General features: G+C 34.2%; 1 protein-coding gene across 1 annotated transcript; it reads left to right on the top strand.

Moving 5' to 3' along the window:
* Positions 1–16,489: 16,489 nt before the first annotated feature.
* On the top strand, positions 16,490–17,230 carry LOC126947913 (peptidyl-prolyl cis-trans isomerase A-like). Its single transcript, XM_050779012.1, has one exon. The coding sequence runs from the start codon at positions 16,533–16,535 to the stop codon at positions 17,028–17,030; it is 498 nt and encodes a 165-aa protein (XP_050634969.1). The 5' UTR covers positions 16,490–16,532; the 3' UTR covers positions 17,031–17,230.
* Positions 17,231–27,373: the final 10,143 nt, after the last annotated feature.

The raw sequence follows: 27,373 nt of genomic DNA, 5'->3' as shown, positions 1-27,373 counted from the left end.
CATGGGGTGAGAGAATAAGGAAAATCACCACTAAAGAAGCCTTCATGTATATATGGGAGGTTGTTGACTATGACAAGAGTTCCAGAGTGCTCAGTCTAAGGAGTTGGGATATAAGGACAGAAAGAGGTTTTAATTAGGGGAGAAAAAGAACAGAGGTCAAACGTAAAGTAAATATCCTTCCACTTTGGACAGATGCAGGAAAGTGGAATCTACTTTTGTCAGAAACGTACAGGAAAATAACAGGGTAGAGGCACAGAAAATCTTACATCCACAAACTCCAGGAAGATACAGATTATCTGGCTGCCTTATAAACTATTCCCTATACTTGTAGTATGAGCTCGAATGTACCTTTAGTTCCTACAATGTTGAAAGATTTAAGTAATGCATAAATGATTCATAAGAAGCTAGCAAGTACCCATCTTATGATCCTGCATGTAAAGAAGTGGAACTGGAGGTGAGGAAGGCCCAGAAAGATAGTTTCCCAAGAGCATTGCGCCAGTGATTTCAATGGGACAGCCCGTTTGAATTTTGTGCACATCAGGTCGGAACTCCAAATAGTCTTGAATGGATGAAATGAAACAGATCATCATATTTTTATGGATTGATATATTTATGAATGAACTGTAACTTCTAAATGCAGAATAAATAAAAATATAATTTGGGATAGTTGGAATTTTCAATTATAATCTGTTAAATTTAATCAGCATTTAATAGTTTCAAACTTCAGAGTTAACTAGAAAAAAATTTCTATTTACCTGTATTATCGTAACTTTTATTTGGAAATTGATCGTTAGAAAATTTAACTGTAAAGAAACATATTTCTATTTATGTAAGACGACTCTTGAGAATTGCATTAAAAGTTTTTTCCTTTATGTGGAGTAGTGATTCAGAATATTTTTAGAGCATTGAGAGTACGTTTTAGCAATTCTCCTCATGGTGAGCCCTAGGTCATTTAAAATTTATGCTACTCACTCAACAGGAAAGTTATCAGGATCCTGGGCTGTGTGAAAATTGATAACATGCATTGATCAATGATGTATGAACTGAATCTACAACTTGTTTATTTGGCTTCACCTGCACTTCCTTGACATTTTGATTCATATTCTTGGCAATACTTGTATGAAGTCACATGCATGCTGGCAAATAATCAAACCATTTTGATACTCTAATGATATACAATTTGTGCAGTAGCCACTGCCTCTTACTCTTATCCAGGGATCCAAATCATCGGGATAATTTTAAATGGAACATGTACGATAAAACCCTGTGAGGATTTTCTTGGGATTTGCTCTTTTTGTAATACAGCTATTACAAATTCCGTGCACATTCAAAAGAAGGATACAGCTTGATGTCTGTTTTTTATGTCCAGAGAATTTTCCCTTAAATATAAAATTGTGTAATATTCAAATGAATTTTTTTAAAAAGGTCAAATTTGTAAGAAGCTGTTAAGATTATTGTATTAGAAAAAATTGGAAAATCCACTGGGCTTGATTTACTATGGTCTGTTAGGTGATTATCCTTTGTCATGATCTGCTTGCAAAGGCTTCACTGATTTCTGGACTTTTTTATTCTTTTATTGCATGTCTTTTAAAAGTAGACTTCTAGTTCATTTCTGAACCAGAATTACTACTGGCTCTTCTCTTCCCTTGGTGTATCAGGATTTCATTCTGAGGACCATGATGTTTTACTGTAGTTCTTTAGACAAGCCAAGGCCTTGCTTTGTTGTACTATCCCATCCTATTACTCAAATTTTCTTTTTCTTTCTTCCTTCCCTTCTTTCTTTCTTTCTTTCTTTCTTTCTTTCTTTCTTTCTTTCTTTCTTTCTTTCTTTCTTTCTTTCTTTCTTTCTTTCTTCCTTCCTTCCTTCCTTCCTTCCTTCCTTCCTTCCTTCCTTCCTTCCTTCCTTCCTTCCTTCCTTCCCTTTCTTTCTGTCTCTCTCTCTCTCTCTCTTTCTCCTTTCTCTCTCTCTCTTTCCTTCCTTCCTTCCTTCCTTCCTTCCTTCCTTCCTTCCTTCCTTCCTTCCTTCCTTCCTTCCTTCCTTCCTTCCTTCTTTCAGATGGAGTCTTGCTCTGTCGCCCAGGCTGAAGTGCAGTGGCGCAATCTCAGTTCACTGCAACCTCCACCTCCTGGGTTCAAGAGATTCTCCTGCCTCAGCCTCCTGAGTAGCTGGGACTACAGGCACATGCCACCATGCCCACTTAATTTTTTGTGTTTTTAGTAGAAATCGGGTTTCACCGTGTTAGCCAGGATGGTCTCGATCTCCTGACCTCATGATCCGCCTGCCTCAGCCTCCCAAAGTGCTGGGATTATAGGCATGAGCCACCGCACCCAGCCTCAAATTTTCTTTTGCTACCTAATTCCCCCATAGAATGAGTATCCTACCCTAAATCTTGATCGGTTCGAACACTGGAATTTAAATATCCTATCTCCATTCTGTATTGTGTCCTATAATCTCCAATTGAATGCAATATCAAATTCTGCTGCTTATTCTCTGCTGCTTGGAAGTTTGGACTCTAGAACAAAACTAACTGAATTGGAACCACTGACTATCTATATTAATTTGGACTATTTACTTAATTATCCCATGTGTGTCTACATTTATTTTCTATAACATAGACAATGATTACAAAATGTCTACCTTATAGGGTTGTTTTGAATATTAGAGGAGTTAATAGTCATTAGTGCTTAAACAGTGCCTGGCACTCCACAAGTATTTGCAAAATAAAATGCCTATGTAAATACGTATTTATTTTCATTCATTTATTATAGTTTATATCTTTGGCTAATGATATTCACAATCAGCCCAACACTTAAATCTATTACAACCCCTCTGTAACTTTTTTCCTTATCTAGAATTTACCTTAGGTTTCATAATAATAAATTATTTCTACATACTTTCCTGCAATACCTTACCGCTGGCTTTGTCTGTGTCTGCTTTCAAATTGCTAGTGGCTTGCATGAGTTACTAAAGATTTTTCATGCATAAAATATCTCTCTCATGAAGTTGTTTCAAGGACAAAATAGATAAAATATGGTAAACATATGCCAGAGTGCTGAGCACTCAGTAATGCTCAATAATTCTTAGCTCGCCACCCCATCTGCTATTCCTATTTTGAATGAAAAGTCTCAACTTGTCCTACTGCAGAACAAGGCTTGTTTATGACATGTAGGTAATGGTGATTTAGAGCCAATAAACTTTGGGGCAACAGCTTGAAAGGCAATCTCTTCCCTTACAAGTGATAAACACGTTTAATTTTAGCTTTCCACTATCTTAGGGGTTAGTTAAACACCAGGCAACACTCAGTAAATGTGACCATTGACTACACTTGCTGTAAAGATAGAATAATTGAGACTGGAAAGCACAGAGTAACTGAACAAATTGCATAATTAAAAACATAAACAGGTCTAATTCACAAAATCATTGCAGCAATATTAGTTAACGACTATTACACTTGACCAAAATCAAGAGTAGGGTGGATGTCCTGTAGAAAACAAGAAACAAATAAACAAAGAAATAAATCTTTATGAGTTTGTCTGATTAAAAAAAAAATGCATTTGAAGGAGGCTGTATTGATCTAAATGAAAACCTCTATGGACAAAACACTCAATAAAGTGTATTCTTCACTTCCCACTAGAATATGCTTCTTTTCCTTTTAGTCTTTGTAACTAGTAAATTAATTTTTTGAGGATCTCTGTATGCACAAAATAAGTATACAAAATATACAGTTATAATAAAATATAATTTTTTAATTCCTGACTCAAATCTATCAGCCATAATTTCTTGATTTTAGGGTATTTTAGATAATGACATAGTGTTTGAGAAAGATTTACTGTAATTTTTTTCATATTCGGATTGTGAATTATGTATTACCTGCCACATACTCAGAATAGAGGCTGAGAGACTTCAGTGATACGCTGGTTATTTAATGACTATAAATTATAAGACTATCCTAGTGATAGTTTGGAAAACTGCAACATAATATAAAAGAAGGAACAAAATTTCAGTGAAAAAAATGCCTTAGGCTGATAATTTCTTAAAAATGCAGTGCCAAATAATTTTAAGTTAGTACATAAATTTGTAGATATATTTTGTGATCAGATCTGAAACACTATTTAACATCTCTATCTATATCAGATGAATAAAGTTAGAAAACACCATTTATGACATGTATCATCACCTAAAATTATCCATATAAAATCTTAGCAATAATAAGCAAAACTCATTTACTGTCATTTTTCTCCAAAATAAATACTGAATGCATTTATTTATTCATTTAATGAACACTTGTTGAACAACTTACTACATGCCTTTAATTGCCTCTGTTTATATACTATATGCTATTTGCCTTACAAGGGTTAAATAATGTTGTTTTATATAAAGAAATAGATATTTTACCAGCAATATGGCTAAAATGAGATGCAGAATTACAAGATGATAATTTTGATGTGTATTGTCTCACATAAACTAATCCTTAAGGCAATGAAAATAGAAATGGAATATATATATATATGTAAAATAAGATATATACAGATTTATAATCTACATATATTTGAGATTCTATTAATTATATATAGAGAGGCTTAAAATGGTATTGGGCTATGGAGTAAGTATTAATTAGAAACACAGTGTTTTTAAAAATATAAAACAGAAATTTATCCTCACAGCTCTGGAGGCTGGCAAGTCCAAAATCAATCAATGTACCAGAACCTAGTGAGGGCTTTCTTGCTGTGTCCTCACTTGACTGAAGACAAAAGGGCAAGAGAGAAACTCTGTGCACCCACATGGCAGTAGAGCTGGAGAAGGTGAACTCACACCTCAAAGCCATTTTTATACTGCCTTGAATCTATTCATGAGATTTTCGCCCTCATGACTAAAACATCTGCCATTAGGCCACACCTCTCAACACTGTTGCATTCGGGATTAAGTTTTCAACACACGAATTTTGGAGTTTACATTCAGACTATAGTAGTTGTTATCACATAGTTTCTTTATGTGTTGCAGCAGTGTCCTGGTCCTGTACCCATTGCCTGTACTCTCACTGTATCTAGGAAGTAGCTAACTTACCTTTGATTTTTCAGGCTCATAGGTGGAAGGGACTTGCCTTGTCTTATATAATACATTGGATTTGGACTTTGGGGTTAATGTCAAAATGAGTTAAGTCTTTGGGGGATGGTTGGAAAGGCATGATTGGCTTTGAAATGTGAGGACATGAGATTTTGGAAGGGCCAGGGTGGAATGATATGTTTTGGATGTGCCTCCACCCAAATCCATCATTTCTTTATCCACTCATTGATCGATGGGCATTTGGAATGGTTCCATCTTTTTGCAACGGCAAATGGTGCTGCTATAAACGTGTGTGTAAGTATCTTTTTTCATGTGATTTCTTGTCCTCTGAATAATGTCACCCAGTAGTGGGATTGCTGGATCAAATGGTAGCTTCACTTCTAGTTCTTTAAGTAAGCCCCACATTGTTTTCCATGGTGGTTGTGCTAGTTTACATTCCTACCAACACTGTAAAAGTGTTGCCTTTTCACCACATCCATGCCAACACCTATTACTTTTTGAACTTTTGTTGTGACCATTCTTGCAGGAGTGAGATGGTATCACATTGTGGTTTTGACTTGCATTCCCCTAATCATTAGTGATGTTAAGCATTTTTTTCACATGTTTGTTGGTCATTTGTACATCTTCTTTTGAGTTGTGTATTCACGTCTTTGGCCAGCTTTTTGATGGGATTGTTTGTTTTGTTCTTGCTGATTTATTTGAGATTCTTTTAGATTTGGGATATCAGTCCTTTGTCAGATGTATAGATTGCAGATTTTTTCACATTCTGTGGGTTGTCTGTTTACTCTGCCGATTACTTCTTTTGCTGTGCAGAAGCTTTTTAGTTTAAGTCCTACCTATTTATCTTTTTTTTTTTTCTTGTTGTGTTTGCTTTTGGGTTCTTGGTCATGAAGTCTTTGCCTAAGGCCATGTCTAGAAGGGTTTTCCAGTGCTATCTTCTAGAATTTTTGTGGTTTCAGGTCTTAGGTTTTAGTGTTAGATTCATCTTGAGTTGATTTTTGTATAAGGTGAAGGATGAGGAATCAGTTTCATTCTTCTACACGTCAGTTGCCAGTTAACCCAGCACCATTTGTTAAATGGGGTGTCCTTTTCCCACTTTGTATTTTCTGCTGACACAATTGCACAGTACTCAGCCTGCTCTAACATGCAAGTGCCACTGACTGGCCTGGAGGTTGCCTGCACAGCCCGATGTAATATCTGCTGATAGAAATGCATACTCCTGGGGGTCAAGATAAGTTTTCTGAGACATCTACTTCCTCATCTCTGCAGGAGGCAGTGAACTTGCTCACATGCCAGTACACTGCTACTACAACCAGCACGTGAGGAAACCACCACATCAAGGCTATCTGTAACCAAGGAATTAATACAGAGCATTGGCTCCCTAAAAACACCCAGAAGCAAAATCAAATGACACTGCTCAACATACATTAAGATCACATGCTCAAGGGGGAAAAGAGTTTCATCCAAGTGAAAGTAAATACAAAAATAAACAGTGAACAGCTTCTCCAGATGGGGAAAAAAATAGTATAAGAATTCTGGCAGTACAAAAAAAAAAAAGCATGTTACAACACCACAAAGGATCACACTAACTCTCCTAAATCTCTTGCAGTAGATACTAACCAAACTGGAAATTCCGAAATGTCAAAGAAAAAGTTCAAAATACGGACTGTAAGGTAACACAAGATATTCAGGGGAAAGTAGAAAGCCAGCACAAAGAAGTAAGAAAAACAATTCAGGATATGAATTAAAGATGTACAAAAAGATAACTTTATTTATTTATTTATTTTTATTTATTTATTTATTTATTTATTTTTGAGACAGAGTCTCACTCTGTCACCCAGGCTGGAGTGAGTGGCCCCATCTTGGCTCACTGCAAGCTCCGCCTCCCAGGTTCCTGCCATTCTCCTGCCTCAGCCTCCCGAGGAGCTGGGACCACAGGCGCTGCCACCGCGCCCGGTTAATTTTTTGTATTTTAGTAGAGCTGGGATTTCACCGTGTTAGCCTGGATGGTCTCGATCTCCTGACCTAGTGATCCGCCCGTCTCGGCCTCCCAAAGGGCTGGGATTACAGGCGTGAGCCACTGCACCCGGCCTAGTGTATTTTAAAAATAGAACTTGTGGAAATAAAAAAGTCATTAATGGAATTACAAATTGCAGTTGAAAGCTTTTCCAATAGACAAGACTAAGCAGAATAAATAATTTTAGAGCTTGAAGACAGGTTTTAAAAATTCACCCAAACCAGAGAAAAATGAAAAAAAAAATTAAAAAATAAACAAAGCCTTTGAGAAATAGTAGATTATGTACAGCACACAACCCTATGGGTCATAGATATTCCTGAGAGAGAAAAAGAAAGAATAAAATGTTAAATGTTTTGGGCACTTTACACATCAATATTAACCTTGAAGGTACATGAACTAAATGTTTCACTTAAAATATACAGATTAGCAGAAAGGATTACAAAACACAAATAAACCAAGATTTAACCATATGCTGCTTTTAAAAAACCCACCTAATTGGTAAAGACCTTTATAGACTGAAGATAAAGTGCTGGAAAAAGATATTCATGCAAACAGAAACCAAAAGCAATCAGGAACAACTCTATTAATCTCAGAGAAAACAGACTTTAAATCAACAACACAAGAAAAGACAAAGAAAGTCATTATATAATGATAAAGGGATTAATTCAACCAAAGAGCTTACAATCCTAAATATATATTGTGTTCAACACCAGAACACCCAGAATCATAAAAGAAACACTGCTAGACCTAAGCAATGAGATAGACAGCAATACAATAGTGAGCGATGGCAAAACTCCGGTAACATCACTAGACAGATAATCAAGGAAGAAAATCAAATAAGAAACTATGGACTTTAATTGGACTATATGAAATGGACCTAACAGACTTTTGCAAAACATTGTACCTAGTAACTACAGAATATGCATTCTTCTTGTCTATACATAGAACATTCTCCCAAACTGACTATATATTAGGCCACAAAACAAGTCTCTTAAAAATTTGAAATGTCAAGCATCTTCCCAAAGCACCATGGAATACAATTAGAAATTAATACCAAGAGGAATTGTTAAAACTATATAAATGCATGGAAATTAAAAAATCTGCTCCAGAATGAACTTTGAGTCAATGCTCAAGTTTAGGTTGAGAATCAAAAATATTTTGTAGCAAATAAAAATAGAGACACAACATACCAAAACTTAAATACAGAAAAATCAGCATTAAGAGGGAAGTTTATAGCACTAAGTGCCTACATCAAAAAATATAGAAATCTCACAAATTAACAGCCTAACACCACACATTAAGGAACTAGCTAAACAATATAGCCTTCTAGGTAGATTAACCAAGAAAAACAGAAAATTCAAATTAAGCACAATCAGAAATGAAAAAGGAGACATTAGAACTGATATCACCAAAATACTAAAGATCATCAGAGACTTCTTTGAGTTCTCTATGCAAATAAACTAGATAACCTAGAGGAGAAAAAATCTCTGTAGAGAATACCAACAGAGGAAATTGAATATTACACAAACAAATGGAAAAATAGCTCATGCTCGTGGACTGGAAGAAGTAATATTCTTCAAATGGTCATACTGCTCAAAACAATGTACAGGTTCAATTCAATTCCTATCTAAATACAAATGTCACCTTTCACAGAATTAGGAAGAACACCCCTAAAATTCAAATGGAACCCAAATAGCCAAAGCAGTCATAAGCAAAAAGAATAAAGCTGAAAGCATCGTATTACCTAACTTAAAAGTGTACTACAAGGCTACAGTATCCAAACCAGTATGATAGTGGTATAAAAATAGACACAGAGGTCAATAGAATATAATTGGACAGAAAGATAGCCACACACCTAAAATCATCAACAAACAGACAAAAACATACACTGGGAAAAAGACATCCCATTTAATCAATGGTGCTGGGAGAATAGGTTGCCATAGGCAGAAAAATTAAACTGGAACCAAATCTCTCTCCATATAAAAAATTAACTCAGGATGAATTAAATGTAAAACACAATACTATAAAAAATCAGAACAAAACATAGAAAAATACTTCTGAACATTGAAATATGCAAATAATTTATCACTAGCGCCGCAAATGTGAGTGTAATAAAAAGAAAAATGGATAAAAGGGACTTAATTAAACAAAACAGCTTCTGCACCGAAAAAGAAACAGCAGAAGAAAGAGACAACCCAGAGAATGGGAGACAATATTTGCAAATTATGAATCCAACAAAGGAGTGATAGCCAGAATCTTCAAGGACCTCAAGCAACTCAACAAGAAAAAAAAAAAATTAAAACTGGCATGGATATGAACAAGCATTTCTCAAAAGAAGAAGTACAAGTGGCCAAAAATAAATAAACAAATAAATAGATAGATAAATGCACCATATCACCAATAATAGGTAAATGCCAATTAAAACTACAATGAGATATTCTCTTCTGTCAGTCAGAATGGCTATTATTAAAAAGTGTAAAAAAAAAAACAGCAGATGTTGGTGACGTTGCAGAGAAAAAAGACTGCTTATAAACTTTTGATGGGAAGGTAAAATTAGTATGGAGATTTTTCAACGAACTATAAATAGAACTACCATTCAATCCAGCAATCCCACTACAGGCCATCTACTCAATGGGAAAACAAATCATTATATCAGAAAGACACCTGCACTAGTATGTTTATTACAACACTATTTGCAATAGCAAAACCATGAAATCAATCTAAGTTTCCATCAACGATTGATTGGATAAAGCATGGTATAAACACATATGTACCAAAAAATGCTACTCAGCCATAAAACATAATGAAATCTTTGCCCATGCCTATGTCCTGAATGGTACTACCTAGGTTTTCCTCTAGGATTTTTATGGTATTAGGTCTAACATTTAAGTCTCTAATCCATCTTGAATTAATTTTCGTATAAGGAGTAAGGAAAGGATCCAGTTTCAGCTTTCTACTTATGGCTAGCCAATTTTCCCAGCACCATTTATTAAATAGGGAATCCTTTCCCCATTTCTTGTTTCTCTCAGGTTTGTCAAAGATCAGATGGCTGTAGATGTGTGGTATTATTTCTGAGGACTCTGTTCTGTTCCATTGGTCTATATCTCTGTTTTGGTACCAGTACCATGCTGTTTTGGTTACTGTAGCCTTGTAGTATAGTTTGAAGTCAGGTAGCGTGATGCCTCCAGCTTTGTTCTTTTGACTTAGGATTGTCTTGGAGATGCGGGCTCTTTTTTGGTTCCATATGAACTTTAAAGCAGTTTTTTCCAATTCTGTGAAGAAACTCATTGGTAGCTTGATGGGGATGGCATTGAATCTATAAATTACCTTGGGCAGTATGGCCATTTTCACGATATTGATTCTTCCTATCCATGAGCATGGTATGTTCTTCCATTTGTTTGTGTCCTCTTTTATTTCACTGAGCAGTGGTTTGTAGTTCTCCTTGAAGAGGTCCTTTACATCCCTTGTAAGTTGGATTCCTAGGTATTTGATTCTCTTTGAAGCAATTGTGAATGGAAGTTCATTCCTGATTTGGCTCTCTGTTTGTCTGTTACTGGTGTATAAGAATGCTTGTGATTTTTGCACATTAATTTTGTATCCTGAGACTTTGCTGAAGTTGCTTATCAGCTTAAGGAGATTTTGGGCTGAGACAATGGGGTTTTCTAAATATACAATCATGTCATCTGCAAACAGGGACAATTTGACTTCTTCTTTTCCTAACTGAATACCCTTGATTTCTTTCTCTTGCCTGATTGCCCTAGCCAGAACTTCCAACACTATGTTGAATAGGAGTGGTGAGAGAGGGCATCCCTGTCTTGTGCCAGTTTTCAAAGGGAATTTTTCCAGTTTTTGCCCATTCAGTATGATATTGGCTGTGGGTTTGTCATAAATAGCTCTTATTATTTTGAGGTACCATGGGCAAAGACTTCATGTCTAAAACACCAAAAGCAACGGCAGCAAAAGCCAAAATTGACAAATGGGATCTCATTAAACTAAAGAGCTTCTGCACAGCAAAAGAAACTACCATCAGAGTGAACAGGCAACCTACAGAATGGGAGAAAATTTTTGCAATCTACTCATCTGACAAAGGGCTAATATCCAGAACCTACAAGGAACTCAAACAAATTTACAAGAAAAAAACAAACAACCCCATCAAAAAGTGGGCAAAGGATATGAACAGACATTTCTCAAAAGAAGACATTCATACAGCCAACAGACACATGAAAAAATGCTCATCATCACTGGCCATCAGAGAAATGCAAATCAAAACCACAATGAGATACCATCTCACACCAGTTAGAATGGCAATCATTAAAAAGTCAGGAAACAACAGGTGCTGGAGAGGATGTGGAGAAATAGGAACACTTTTACACTGTTGGTGGGATTGTAAACTAGTTCAACCATTATGGAAAACAGTATGGCGATTCCTCAAGGATCTAGAACTAGATGTACCATATGACCCAGCCATCCCATTACTGGGTATATACCCAAAGGATTATAAATTATGCTGCTATAAAGACACATGCACACGTATGTTTATTGCAGCACTATTCACAATAGCAAAGACTTGGAATCAACCCAACTGTCCATCAGTGACAGATTGGATTAAGAAAATGTGGCACATATACACCATGGAATACTATGCAGCCATAAAAAAGGATGAGTTTGAGTCCTTTGTAGGGACTTGGATGCAGCTGGAATCCATCATTCTTAGCAAACTATCACAAGAACAGAAAACCAAACACCGCATGTTCTCACTCATAGGTGGGAACTGAACAATGAGATCACTCGGACTCAGGAAGGGGAACATCACACACCGGGGCCTATCATGGGGAGGGGGGAGGGGGGAGGGATTGCATTGGGAGTTATACCTGATGTAAATGACGAGTTGATGGGTGCAGCACAGCAACATGGCACAAGTATACATATGTAACAAACCTGCACGTTATGCACATGTACCCTACAACTTAAAGTATAATAATAATAAATAAATAAAAAAAAAAAAAACAAAAAAAAAACAAAAAAAAAAACATAATGAAATCTTGTCTTTTGCAGCAACATAGATGAAACTGGATGGCATTACCTTAATTGAAATAACTGAGAAACAGAAAGTTAAATACTGCATGTTCTCACTTATAAGGGGTAACTAAATAACGTGTCCATATGGACATATAGAGTGAAATAATAAACACTGGATGCTGCAAAACGTTGGAGTTTGGGAGGTGGATGTGGGGTGTGAAATTACCTGTTGGGTACCATGTACACTATTCAGATGATGGTTACAACAACAGCCCAGAAACAGCCCAGACTTACCACTGTGCAATACATCCATGTTCAAAAATATTCCTGTACCCACTAAATCTAGAAAATAAAATACATACTTTTAAAATGAACATGAGACTCAAAGCAATCTACAGATTAAATGCAATCCCTACCAAAACACCAATATAATTTTTCACGGAATTAGAAAAAACAGTTCTAAAATTTTCTTGGAATTAAACAAGATCCCCTAAGAAACAAACAATTCCATTTAAAACTTGCAAAGGATATAAACAGACATTTCTAAAAATAATCTTTTGTTGCCAATTGCCTAATAATTCTGTATTTCCACAATATTTAATTATGAATACATTCCTGAAACAATGCTAATTTACCCAGCTTTATTTTGCTATTGTTGTGCCTAAACTTATGATAGTATAAACAAAAATATTAACTTGAAAATTTTACCTCTGTATATTTATTACAAATACTAGTAAGTACTAATTATTTTATAGTTAAGTATATTAAAATATGTAGGCATAAAGTATATTAAAGTATATGTAAGCAAAAGCATGTTAAAATATATAAAAATATACTTTAAAAAGCATATATATACATGTATTCTAAACATATATATGATCTAAATATAATATATAAGAGACATGCTTTATATTTAGGTCCAACTTATACCTGTTTTAGATAGCATCAAATAATCTTAAAACTTGAACATAGAATGCATATTAAATTCCATAGTTTGATAATTGTTTGATTTTAAAACTAATTTTAAAATTATATTTAATGAGATAGGAAAAAGTCAACTAATACTTTAACATCTGCAGAATTCAGGCAGATTCTACAAAACAAGTTGTTTTGCTGTTGTTGTTTAACAGCTGAATTTACGGTAGTATCACCATCTAATATCCTTTATCTGTACTTTTTTATTTTATCTTGCAATTATGTTCGGACGTTCTGTACCAGCATGCACTCATCACTGGTTAAACTTGTTATAGGTAATCAGATTTATTTCACTTTATCTTTGCAAAATAATCACATTATGCTCCTTTCAAGGGCTTGTCACCTTGAGTCAATTCAAGAACTACGTTTTTGATATTCATAAGAAAGTTGAATAGCAACATTTTTCTCCAAAATTAAAGATTGGTCAATAATATTTTTGAGAGCCACAAAATTATATGCACTATAAATGCAGCACCCTTTTATATCTATTATATATTCATAGTTTTTTATTCAAAAGTAGATGAATAAACCTTATTTTTCTTCTAAAAATTAACATCACAAAATTTCAGAAGTATATTATGATGTTAAAGATATGTCATTTAAATTTATATCTGTGTCAAAGTTACCTTACTTGTGCTTGTAACTTCTTTGTAAAATGCCTGTCTCTCAGGGATGCTTTGTAAATTAGTGAATTCGTTGTGAGCAAAGCACTAGGACATTTCAAGTACTGTAAGTGTGATAGTTTATTTTCTTGTTACATACTAATCAGGCTCCAGATAACAAAGAAGGGAAAAATACAGCGCTCATGAGCACTTTATTGAAAAACTTCACAGGAAGATTCCTCTTTATATTTATTTTTATACCAATATTTTCAATACTATTTCTAAATTGTTGTTATTCTACATCCTTTAAATATTACAGTGTATAATGTTGGTTAATCTGATAAATTGATTCCTGTAAAAAGGACATAGCCACTATTTGTCTCAGGGAGCATATATGCATTTTAACTAGAATCTTCACAATATGCAGTCATGAATATTACAGAAAAACCTGCCAGCATGTGGCTCACAGCTCACAATATGCAGTCAAGAATATTACAGAAAAACCTACCAGCACTTTGGGAGGCTGAGGCAGGTGGATCATCTGAGGTCAGGAGTTCGAGACCAGCCTGGCCACCATGGTGAAATCCCATCTCTACTAAAAATCCCATCTCTACTAAAAATACAAAATTAGCTGGGCGTGGTGGTGCACACCTATATTCCCAGCTATTTGGGAGGCTGAGGCAGGACAATTGCTTGGAACCTGGGAGGAAGAGGTTGCAGTGAGCAGAGATCGCACCACGGCACTCCAGCCTGGGCAACAGAGGAAGACGCCGTCTTGAAACAAAGAAACAAACAAAAAACAACAACACCTGTGACAGGTTGTAAAGAATAAAGTTGTGATAGTAATCTTCAAAAATATCCCCTTCACAGCTGCCTGATTACTTAAAGTATTGCTGTATATTGTCTTCATTTTAATTTAGAGAACATCATCCCACAAGATAAATTTAAATTTTTCTCCCACTCATAAGTGTATTAGATAACCTCAATATCAACACAAAATACAAAGCAAAAAAGGAAAATAAGATTTAATCTTCTTAAGGGAAGAGTGTGGTATAAGCATGGTACCTCTTCAGCTGTTTAAGACTAATAGCCAATATGGTGGTATTTGAAGGTGGGACATTTGGGAGATAATTAAACCGTGAGACTGAAACCCTCATGAATAGGATTAGTGCCCTTATAAGAAGAGGCACTAGAGGAATTATATCCCTCTCCACAATGTAAGAATACAGCAAGAACACAGCCACCTGCCAAGCAGGAAATGTGCTCTCCCTAGACACTGGATCTGCTGGGTTTGCTGGGACTTGATTTGGGACTTCCTAGCCTCTGAAACTATGAAAAATACATTTCTGTAATTTATGCTACTCAGTATATGGTATTTTTGCTATAATTGCCTGAAGTACCTCAGGCATTTATCAACACCAGTTAGCCTCCACTATTATAAGAAACATAAACAAACAAACACTAAAAGGAGAGCACCTGTGAGGCAGAATCCTATTAAAGTCCTCATTTAAAGCAGCATATCGATGATATAGGTCCAGTTAATTAAGCTAATGTGAAGGGGAAAATACTAACTTCAGAACTTTGTTTTAGCCTGTGCACAAGATAGATCTATCTATTCAGTTTTTCTCCCTGATGTTAGCTCGACGGGAGAATTATATGAATACATATAATGACTTCCTTTGTTTTCTCCTACACCACTGGCAGAAGTATTTGGAACACTGTCTGTTCTTGACGTACTTGACCGTGAATCAGCATTTAACACCTTGGCCTTCATATTTATACAGGAAGCCTAAATAATCCAAAATGTACTGAATTCAAGCTAGATCTTCAGCGCTCCAAATACCAGTAGTCGGAAAACTGCTTGCTTTGCTAACACTATTCAGACAAATATGATCAATGCCCACAGATCCCAAGTTCTTCCTCTAACTAATCATCCCTTACTCAAGTTACAAAGGGTCCTAGTTTACAAGTTTTAAGGAACGGATTCCAAGGAAGAGGCCTGCTTCCCCTAGGAAGTCATAAGAAATAATTCCTTCATGTTTTTCTTACTTCTAAACTTAACATGTGAAATCTAAACACCTTTGATAATCCATCATCACCCAGACTTTCATCTTTCTTGTTTATTTTATACTTTCTATTTTATTCAATATTCTTGCCCTCTTTGACTCCCATAATATTTTCAACTGTGTCTTCTGAAAGTCATGGTATGTCCTCAAGCAAAATCATGTTTTAATCCAATCCTAGACTGTGAGGACACTGTCTTCCCTGAAGTCGTTTAAAATCTAGACTGCAATTCTCCCATGTCCCATTACAACATATTCTAATCACCGTTTCTAAACTATTGTCCCTTTCCCTTATGTAAAGGAACTCATCTTTTCTTTTTTTTCCATCAACACATACTATTCTCTAACATTCTATGTGGAAGAAAATTTCCAAATCCTCTACCGTTTTGCTAAAAAAAATTATAATATGGATCTTCTATAGCACTACTATCATTATTATTTACAGAATCACCCAATTTAAACAATAAAATCTTTAAAATCCATGTTATATTTTTTACTAACTTAACAAAATAACAAACAGGTGTTTCTGTATATTTATCAGAGTAGACATACAGAAACATCTGGGTGTTTATATATATACATTATGTGTATATATTTACACACACACACAAATATAAAACATAAGCAATATATAAGACACATTGATTTCTACTCTGATATATATAATAGAGTTGATATGAAATAATATATGTAGTATGATATACATATATCAGAGTAAAAATATAGATAGAATGTGTACAGATAGAGGCTTTGCAGACGCTGCCGCCGAGGAAAGTCCTGTACTCCTAGCCATGGTCAACCCTACCGTGTTCTTCGACATTGCCGTCGACGGCGAGCCCTTGGGCCGCGTCTCCTTCGAGCTGTTAGCAGACAAGGTTCCAAAGACAGCAGAAAATTTTCGTGCTCTGAGCACTGGAGAGAAAGGATTTGGTTATAAGGGTTCCTGCTTTCACAGAATTATTCCAGGGTTTATGTGTCAGGGTGGTGACTTCACACGCCATAATGGCACTGGTGGCAAGTCCATCTCTGGGGAGAAATTTGAAGATGAGAACTTCATCCTAAAGCATACAGGTCCTGGCATCTTGTCCATGGCAAATGCTGGACCCAACACAAATGGTTCCCAGTTTTTCATCTGCACTGCCAAGATTGAGTGGTTGGATGGCAAGCATGTGGTCTTTGGCAAAGTGAAAGAAGGCATGAATATTGTGGAGGCCATGGAGCGCTTTGGGTCCAGGAATGGCAAGACCAGCAAGAAGATCACCATTGCTGACTGTGGACAACTCGAATAAGTTTGACTTGTGTTTTATCTTAACCACCAGACCATTCCTTCTGTAGCTCAGGAGAGCACCTCTCCACCCCATTTGCTCGCAGTATCCTAGAATCTTTGTGCTCTCGCTGCAGTTCCCTTTGGGTTCCATGTTTTCCTTGTTCTCTCCCATGCCTAGCTGGATTGCAGAGTTAAGTTTATGATTATGGAATAAAAACTAAGTAACAAAAAAACAAACAAACAAACAAAAAAGAATGTGTACAGATAGAATGTGGATAGATAGATACTGGATTTTATCTATTCTCGATCAGCAGATAAAGTGCAATGTAACAGCTGAAATATATAGAAAAAGGTATTACAAATGAAGAGAATTTAATAGCAAATAAACTGAGATAAGAAATTGTAAATTCTGTTCAGTAGAATTTTTCTTGAAGACAAGTGTGTAATATAAAAATGGAAATGCAGACAAATTGACAGAAAATCAAGTAAGAATTATTATTAATTTATCTTTTTAATAATGCATAAAAGCCCATCTGAATTTTGTGACAAACTTTTAGTGAAAAAATCATTTTCTGGTACTTCTAAAAGAAATATGATAGGAAATAAGGATAGTAGTGTGAGTCTTCAAGGGAAGAATGCACTTAATTCCTAAATTTTATATTCCAAAGGAAGTTAGAAAAGGTCTTGTAATGTTTTATACAACCATGTCTCCATTTATAAATATTTAATTTTGATTTGATTTCTACTGCTAGAAGTTCATCTCTTATTTTCAATAATGGTTCATAAAGAGATATAATAACAGACTTCAGGCTTTAGAATGTTGTAGGGAAGATAGAGGGAGGGTTTTGCCATTAACTAAAACTTCAGTAGAACTTTATTTTCATACCAAAACTAGGCATTCAGTTTTTTAGATAATAATAGTAATAGCAATAGATATGTACTGTTTATTTTCCCAACTAGACAGCTGGGATAGTTAGATAGAATGGGTAGCTATTACTATTCATTGTTATTACTATTATTATTTTAAAAATAACACAAAAGAAATATAAAATGTGACTCGGGTCAGATTTTGAAATGTCTGTAATGAGTTCGAATGAAGATTTCACATGCCCAAAAGAGTAATCATAAAAATTAAAATATGTGAGAATATACAGGAAAGAAGAAAGGAAAAGAGCTGGAGAGTATTTTGCTGACAGATGAGGCAACAAGGATGAAAGTGCTATTGGGAAGCAAGAGACATTGGAGAAAACCCTATTTATGATTAAACATAGAAACAAATATCAAAATCGAAATACAAATTGATTAAACTATTCTGACATAGTTACAGAGAAAGTATCAATTCCAAAACATAAATACAGTTGGAGATAATTTTAAAATGTTGAAAGATGTAATATTTTATGAAAGAGTAAGTTGTATTTATCCATACAATAAAAGGGCATATTTTCTTCAAATTTAGTCAGACAAACAAGAAAATTGCAGGTGTTGAATTATGTGGAAAAATGTAAAATAAGTTAAGAATGGACTGAAGCACACAGACTTATTTTTTCCTTAAATATTGTTATTTTGTACATCTGTGCTCTTATGAGAAGTCTGTAAGAAGGATGGGCAATAAACCACCTCTGTTTTTCTATGATTAAGCTTTACTTGAATAGCAGCAGAATCAGTTTAACCGAAATGAGTGGAGGAACAGCATAGCTATTTAACATTCTCTGAATTTTTCATATGTGTTAAATTATTTAGTGTTTAACAAAATGTGCCTGTTAACATGATAAGTTTATATGGCTTTTTATTGAACTTGATGCACCTAGTATGTTATTTTTACTGTGTAAATATTTTATAGCTTTGCTGTAATCTATTTTTCCACAAGGGCATTGATTCATACTATCAAGAATCCAATAAGTCTAGGTTTGTCATAATTTTCTCTTGTTAAATGCAAATGTCAGAAGCATTGCTTTTACAGAGATACATGTGTTTTATGTATTGGTTAAGTATTAAAATTATTTACATTTTGAAAATATTTCTTTTAAATCAAAAGTAACAAGCTCAGACATTTAAAAGCTTATACTATATAGATAGAGACTTTGTATTAGCTTAGGTAAATACACAAAAATTACACTGAAAGTAAACACTATAAAATTAGCATTTTTGAAATACAGCAGAAAATAGCAATTTACATGATGGTAAACAGACTCTTGAGAACCCATTATGTGATAATCTAGATATGTTTTAGTGAAGTTACTTTCAAGTAAATTTTTGTATAAGGATTTTTTAATTTATTGCCTTCATTTCATATGAAATCAAAATTATGATCTTATAAACATAATTTTCCTGTGTTTGGCTAATTAAGTTAATTTAAGCATCAATCAGAAGAGAAAGCCATCAAAAAGCTATTTCTACTAGATATTGCAATTATAGAATATTAAAGACACATCTTTAAATATTATCTAGTTTAAGTCCCTCACTGCAGAGAGAGAAACAGGAAAAGGTAATGACCAGCTCCCCATTAATGTAAAAACTAAAATATACTATTTCTAAAAAGTAATTTAATTTTATAGATCATTTTTAGATATCTTACTTATTTTGATTAATTTGAAGACTGGTGAGTATACCAGGCACTGCTCTGGTCTCTGGTTGTACAGCAGTTAACAAGAGAAAAAGCATTACTAACTGATATGGTTTGGCTGTGTCCCTGCCAACATCTCATCTTGAATTGTAGTTCCCATAATCCCCACGTATCGTGGGAGGGACCAGGTGGAGATAATGGAATCATGGGTCCGTTTCCCCCATGCAGTTCTCATGATATTGAGTTAGGCCTCACAAGACTTGATGTTTTTATAAGAGGCTTCCCTCTTCACTGGACACTCATTCTCACCCCTGCTGCCTTATGAGGATGTGCCTTTCGCCCTGACTGTTAAGTTTCCTGAGGCCTCCCCAGTCATGTGGAACTGTGAGTCAATTAAACCTCTTTTCTTTATAAATTACCCAGTGTTGGGTATTTCTTCATAGCAGCATGATAATGGACTAATACGGGAACTCATTGCATTTATCTTCTAATTGGGAAAATAAACATAAACAAAAATAAGTAAGTCAATAGATGGAATGTGAGATGGTAAGAAGTTCTACAGGAAAAACATAAACTGAGGGAAGGCCAAAAAGCAAAACAAGGTATTGCTTTAGATTAGAGTAGGCCTTTTTGAAGTGGTGACATTAAATAATGATCTGAAAGAGACAAAGAAGCCAGTCATGTAGAGTATCAAGTGGAAAATACTTTCAAGAAGAGAAAATTACATGTACAATGACCTTAAGACAAGAGTGTTATTAGTGTGTATAAAGAATCACATTGCATGGTAGCTGCATTCTTGGACCTGAAAGAACTAGGAGGAATGTAGTAGGAGATGAGGTAGAAGTAGCACCTGGACCATTTAACATGCCCTGTCTTTATTTTGGGTAAGATGAAAGTCTATACTTTTTTTTTTTTTAAACACAGAGGAAGTGACTGAACTTTTCAAAAGGGTAATTCTAGCTACTGTTTTGAGAGTCATTGTAGAAGGATAATAGCAGAAACAGGGACAGGAAGCTACTGTGAGTGTCATCTAAACCACTGGACATCCACGTCTGAAATTCCAAGAGGAGATCTTCAGAAAAATGATGCATAGGACTAATAGGGTTTAAAGGATATTTACAAACATGAGATCAATAAAAATCTCAGGAAAGTAGGAAGTATAGACAATGAAACAAAGAAGATTGAGAATTAAGCCTGAGGCATACCAAATTTAGAGACTGGGGGATATCTGTAGAAGGATTAAAAAAAAAAAAAAGGCTGACGATAAAGGAGCATTCAAAGAAACAAGAGAAAGTATGACATTGAAAAAGAAGTGGAAAAAAAGACATGAGTAATTGTGTGTGCCAAACACTCTAGATAATTCAATTAGGAGTCCTGAATATTGATTATTAGAGCTAACAACAAAGAGATTCCTGTTGGCCTTTACTAGAGGTGTTTTGGTGTAACAGTAGAAATAAAGTGTGCCTGCACTGAGTTCAGGAAACAATTAGAGGATTGAAATTGGAGACAGAGAGTACAGATTGCTGTACTGAAGAGCACTGATAGAAAGAAGGCAAAAAATGACAGTAGCAATAAAGGTATTTAAAATAAAGATAGTTTCTCTCTCCTTTATCAGTGTGGGACAAATTGGGACATGTTTATGTGCTTTGGCATAATATACAGTAAAAGAAGAAAGTTAATGATCTTGAAGGAAATTACACAAATAGTAGAGCAATGGCTTTGAGTAGGAGATAAGCGGTAAGAGCACAGTGATTATCTGGTCATCCTGGTAGTCTCTGAAGTGGGTAAAATTATCTCATCATAACAGGGTATCCTGGCTGCTAAAGATGAGGCTTAGACATTACGTCATTGACTCAACTCCTTCCACCATTGCTTTCATCCTTATCTGTTTAAATTTATTGCTATAAAAAGTGACATTAAGTTTATTATTGTTATCGTTATTATTATTTTCATTTTAGTTGGAGACTAGACAGGATTGAGAATGCACAGACAATGGAGGTGATGGCAAAGAATTTACAGCCCACCAGGATTGTTTCCTTAGTGATCTGAAGGAGGGGTCAGAACACAAGGAACTAAAGGAACAGTGAAATCTAAAACAGAATTAGGCCTAATAAGGAACTGAGATAAAGAGATTAGAAGAGGGTCCTTCTCCCTACTTTTCCACAAACACAAACCCTGCCTTACAGCTGCAGAATCAATGACGCTGGAGAGAAAATCAATCACCAAAGTTTTACCAAAATCACTCATGATTTAATAAAAGCCTCTCACAGACATGAAAATTTCTACAAGATTTTTAGAGAGCTAATATTAAAAAAGAAAAAAAGAGCACAATGGTGGTTGTGGGGGGAGGCAGGAATCTGACAGTCCCTATATAGTGGTACATTTGTAACCACATCCTAAATGCCCTTTGACTTGCATTACATATAGTACTGCAAAGTCCAAAAGAAAGGGATATAAAGTTAATCAGCAGAAAGACCCTGACCATTGTCCTAGCTTCCCAATCCCTAGTACTTTTTCTAGCATAAAAGACATTTATATCACCTAAGACATGTTATTTTATTGTATGGTTTTGCTTGTCTTTCTTGTAATATTTGGCAGCCTTAAGTATCTCCTGCATATATCTAGCACCACCATTTCTTCCAAGTTTGATGATACATTAAGCCATGCTCATGATTCTAGAACATGTCTCATTCTTTATTTGATGATTTTCTCTTTTATTCACTAAATATCTAGTGATCAGTCATCATGGGTGATATCCTTAGTTAGGCATAAGAGATAAAATGGTGATCAAAATCAGAGTATTAAAAAAAGTTACAATTCTTCAAAACAGAGAGATCAAATTGGCAAAGACTGCAGGAGGGGACATAGCACATTCAGGAAATTAAAAGCCAGTGTGGCTGTAATGTTGAGAGGAACAGAAAGCATAGGGAAAAAAGTTAGAGTCTAGAAAATTAATAGAAATACAGGGAGTTAAAACCTACCTAATCATGGTGTATTTCCTTTTGATATGCTGTTGAATTTGGTTTGCTAATATTTGGGGGAAGATTTTTGCATCAATGTTTATTAGGGATATAGGTTTGTAGTTTTCGTTTTTTTGTTGTATTTTTGTCTGGCTTTGGTATCAGGGTGAGACTGGGTTTTATTCCAGGAATGCAAGGATGGAGCAACGTATGAAAATCAACAACTGTGATTCGTCACAGAGAATTAAGGACAAAAATCATATGATCATCTCCATAGATGCAGAAAAAGCATTTGATAAAATTCAGCATATTTTCATGATAAAAACCTGCAGCACTGAAGAACTATACCTCAGAATAATAGAGGTCATAGATGACAATGATAGCCAACATCATACTGAACATGGAAAGGTTGAAAGCATTTCCTATGAATACTGGAACAAGGCAAGAATGCCCACTTTTACCACTCCTATTCAACATAGCAGAATTTCCAGCCAGATAAATCAGGCAAGAGAAAGAAATAAAAGACATCCAAATTGGAAAATAGGACATCATATTATCTCTGCTTGCTGATGATATGATGTTGTACCTAAAAATCCAGAAAGACTCCTCCAAAAAATTATTAGGTTTGATAAATTAATTCAGTAAAGTTTCAGGATACAAAATTAATGTGCAAAAATCAGTAGCATTTCTTCATACCCCTAAAGATCAAGCTAGGGCCAAATCAAAAGGCAATTTTATTTACAATAGTTACAAGAAAGTAAAATACCTAGGAATTTTACCAAGGAAGTAAAAATATCTGCTCAAGGGAAACTACAAAACACCGATGAAGGAAATTATAGGTAACACAAACAAATGGACAAACAAGTTATAGGTAACACAAACAAACACTTCCCATTTTCATGGTTCAGAACAGATAATATTATTAATATGACCACACTGCCTAAAGCATTTTACAGTTTCAATGCAATCCCTATCAAAATACCAATATCTTTTTTCAAAGAATTAGAAAAACAGTCCTACAATTCATATGGAGTCACAAAAGAGCCTGACTAACCAAAGTTATCCTAAACAAAACAAGCAAAAATGGAGGCATAACATTATCTGACTTCAAGGTATACTATACGACTACAGTAAAGAAAACAGGATGGTGCTAGTACATAAACAGACACATAGACCAATGGAAAAGAATAGATAACCCAGAAGTAAAGGCACATATGTACAGCCAACTAATCTTTGACAAAGTCAAGAAAAACATACACTTGGGAAAGGACACTCCTTTAAATAAATGGTGTTGGGAATGTTGCCATGTGCAAAATAATAAAACTGGACCCCTATCTCTCATTATAGACAAAAATCAATGTAAAATGGATCTAAAAATTAAATGTAAGACCTGAAACTATAAAAATCATAGACAAAAACCTAGCGAACACACTATGGACACTGATATAGACAAAAAATACATGAAAAATACCTCAAAAACCAAAGCAAAAAACTAGAAATAGATAAATGAGATTTAATTAAATAAAAAGCTTTTAATCTACAGTTAAGAGACAACTTGAATTATGGCAAAAAAGTATTCGCAAACTATGCATTTGACAAAGGACCCATAATATTGTACCTACTACTCATCCAAAGAACATTTTTAGTTCATTGGAATTCACATATATTTGTTTCATTCCATTATTTTTCAAAACTTATATATTTCTTTTAGAATTTGCTCAATTTCTCACATATTAGGAAGTAATTGTGTGTTGGTGCAATTACTTTTGCACCAACTTGATAGTAATATAATTCAAAACTATTGTTAGTATGTAAGTGAAATTCAGTGCAAACTTGTAACTGTACATTAATTAATTTCTCCATTTGGTGCAATCAGTACTTCTAAAATAACCCCTCGTTATTTGGAGAATGAATATTTTCCGTGATCTAGCTAAGTTGTCCAAAAGGGAGTGACAGTCTCTCTATGAGTCTTATCATCACCACCCTCACTTTCCTGGTCAAAGTGAGATTAATTCATTGATGAAACTGAGATTGATTCATTGATGAAACACAACTTTTCCTAATCAGACCAGTGGCATAATTTCCTGGAGTTTCTCAAACTAGAACCAGAGTCTTTTACACAATATACATTTACACAACTCTGTAAAAATATCACATACAGATTTCCAGGGATTCTATTTTATTGCTGAGATAATTTGCTGATAAAATTAAGCCAACATATGTGAGGGTTTCTGAAGTCCTTGCATTAATGACAGTTGATTTTTCATACCCCTCTGAGATTCTTGCGCTATTCCAATATTTTCTAATACAATTTCTTCTAGTTGTATTCAGTTTTGCAGTAAGATAATTTTATTAATGGAGCCCTAATAGTATCTTTTCAGAAATTAATATTTCATAGAATAAGATGTATTAAATTATTGGTTGTATATTACATTGAGAATAAAATTATTTTGGCTAGTTTTAGAATATGTGAATGTTGTCTTTGCTATTCATTCTATTATGGAGTATTTTTTAATGTTGATGTAATTCAAAAGTTGCCTATTTCCCATATTTGATTGTAAAATAAAATTAATTGTTAAGCGTATTTTCAAAATGTAATGTTCTTATTTTTGCATAATCTATGATTAAGGTAAAATGAATGAAGGAATGAATGAAGAATGAATGAATTCTTAGTTCTACCCCTCCAGAAGTAATGATGAGGAGGAAGAAGGGGAGTAGGAGAAAGAGGAGGAAGAGAAGGAGAGGAGAAAGATTATGGAATTTTTATAATCTGGGTGATATATATTAATCATGAATATATTAAAATGTATGTTTTAATTTTGGAAAAATATTTTATATAAAGTCATGAATATTAATTGTTACTTAACCTTATATTGTAAGCTTCAAGAACTCAAAAATAAGGATTCATATAAATAAATTATATTTTTCTATCTAAAACATTTAAATTCAAAAGAAACTTCAAAATATTTATCCTTGATAACCTCTTTGGAAAATTCAGACCCTAATAGCCTCTTTGAAAGGTATATATACAGTCTTTATATTTGCAAGTCATAATTGCTCACTTGTTTTCTTGATTAACTTTTTGATGTCTTTCTTAATTCAACATAAGATTCACGTGATTACTATCACTTATCAAGCATTATATACACAGACACACACGTAAAATATAAAATCCAGCTACTTAGCTAGTTGCTTTCGTAAAGCTAATGTTTTAACTCCTACCATGGTTAGCTTTCTAATACTTTAACTATTTTTGTACATTACTTAGGATGAAAATAAACAATGCTTTAATATATAGTTTGACTTATAATTTTAATTTAAGTGATTATAGATTATTCAGTTGTACTATGAAACCAGTAGATTTTAAAATTTATTCACAATATGATAGTATGTTATGTTTATTCTAACAAGATCAATACAATTCTGAGTAGGTTAAATACAATGATGTATTATCAAAAAAAGTAAAGTTTTATCATGAAAGACATATTTTATTCTTTCACTCCAATTCTTATTTCTATTTAATTTTGTTTTACTTCTTTCTATTTTCCCATTTTAAAATATTTTTTATGAAAACTGAAGTAATAAGTCCATCATTTTCTCAATACTTCCAAGTCAATGGTTAACTAATGTGTATATTGCTTTGTCTAAATAATCTTTCCATTAATAATGTAGTTATGTATTTGACTCAGTATCCAAATAATTGAGCAATAATCCACTTCATTAATTTTGGTTATGAAAACAAAATCAGGATTACTTTCTTATTTTCTTTTCCTCAATTATGTGCATCACTGATCCCTTTCTGTTTACAATATTGTCCTACTATATTGCACTACTTATTTTTCAGGAGACTCAAACTAGCATATGTAAAATTATTAGACTCTAACACAAACTAGACCAAGTCAAGACTTTCAACCACTAAATGACATTTTATCATGGCTGAGGAATTATAAACAGGTGACACTAATCTTTAAGAATAAGAAAAGCTAGGAACAGAACAAGACCCCATCTCAAAAAATAAGAAGAAGAACAAGAAAAGCCAAGGGAAGATTTTCTTTTTTTTAAAGGAAGAACTATATAAATCTGCTTCGATGTCTGCCTTCTAATTATCAGCTAATCTACTTCCAATACAAGTTATGTTATGCTATAACTTAGTGCATGTTCATTTAATATTTTATTTACCTCATTTAGGTAGCCTCCTAATATCCATTTTGTCTCTCTAGTGTTCTTTCATCATTTTATTCACATCTAAATCACTCTGCATTTTGTTAACAGATTAGTCAAAAATTAATAAATAAAATAAGCAAACAAAAATTTTGATCACCTGTCTTTTCTGTTTAAGCAAAATCACTACTATCAGCATCAATCAGTCAACCAGTTAACCAGCCAACCAGTCAACCAGCCAACCAACCAACAATAAACACAAAAAGAAAATCTCAGTTCCTAGGTTTGGTCTTCTTTCTTTTTCTTTTTTACTTTTTTTTTTTTTTTTTACTTTTATATTCCTTTAATTAATTGAATAAAAATGTCAGGTGCCAAAGATGCAGAGTTAAGACCCTGCCCTGGCTCTCGAGAGCTCACATAATCTAGTTGGGAGAAACAACTGGCAGACAATTAAAAATCAGCATTTATGCCAGAGGTTGCAATTTTTTGTGTGTGAAAAATCAGACCTTGGTGATGACCTTGAGCAACAGAATATAAATAACTCCCACGAGCTTAGCGTTCCAAGAAAGGAACACTAGGCATAAACAGGTTAAGCACTACTCCTGGTTGCACCTCCCACAGTATTTATTTTATTTTATTTATTTTCTTTTATTTTTATTATTATACTTTAAGTTCTAGGGT

This window comes from Macaca thibetana, chromosome 2 (genome assembly GCF_024542745.1).
Source record: "Macaca thibetana thibetana isolate TM-01 chromosome 2, ASM2454274v1, whole genome shotgun sequence".
Taxonomy (NCBI): Eukaryota; Metazoa; Chordata; class Mammalia; order Primates; family Cercopithecidae; genus Macaca; species Macaca thibetana.
This window is presented reverse-complemented; position numbering and strand designations above follow the sequence as displayed.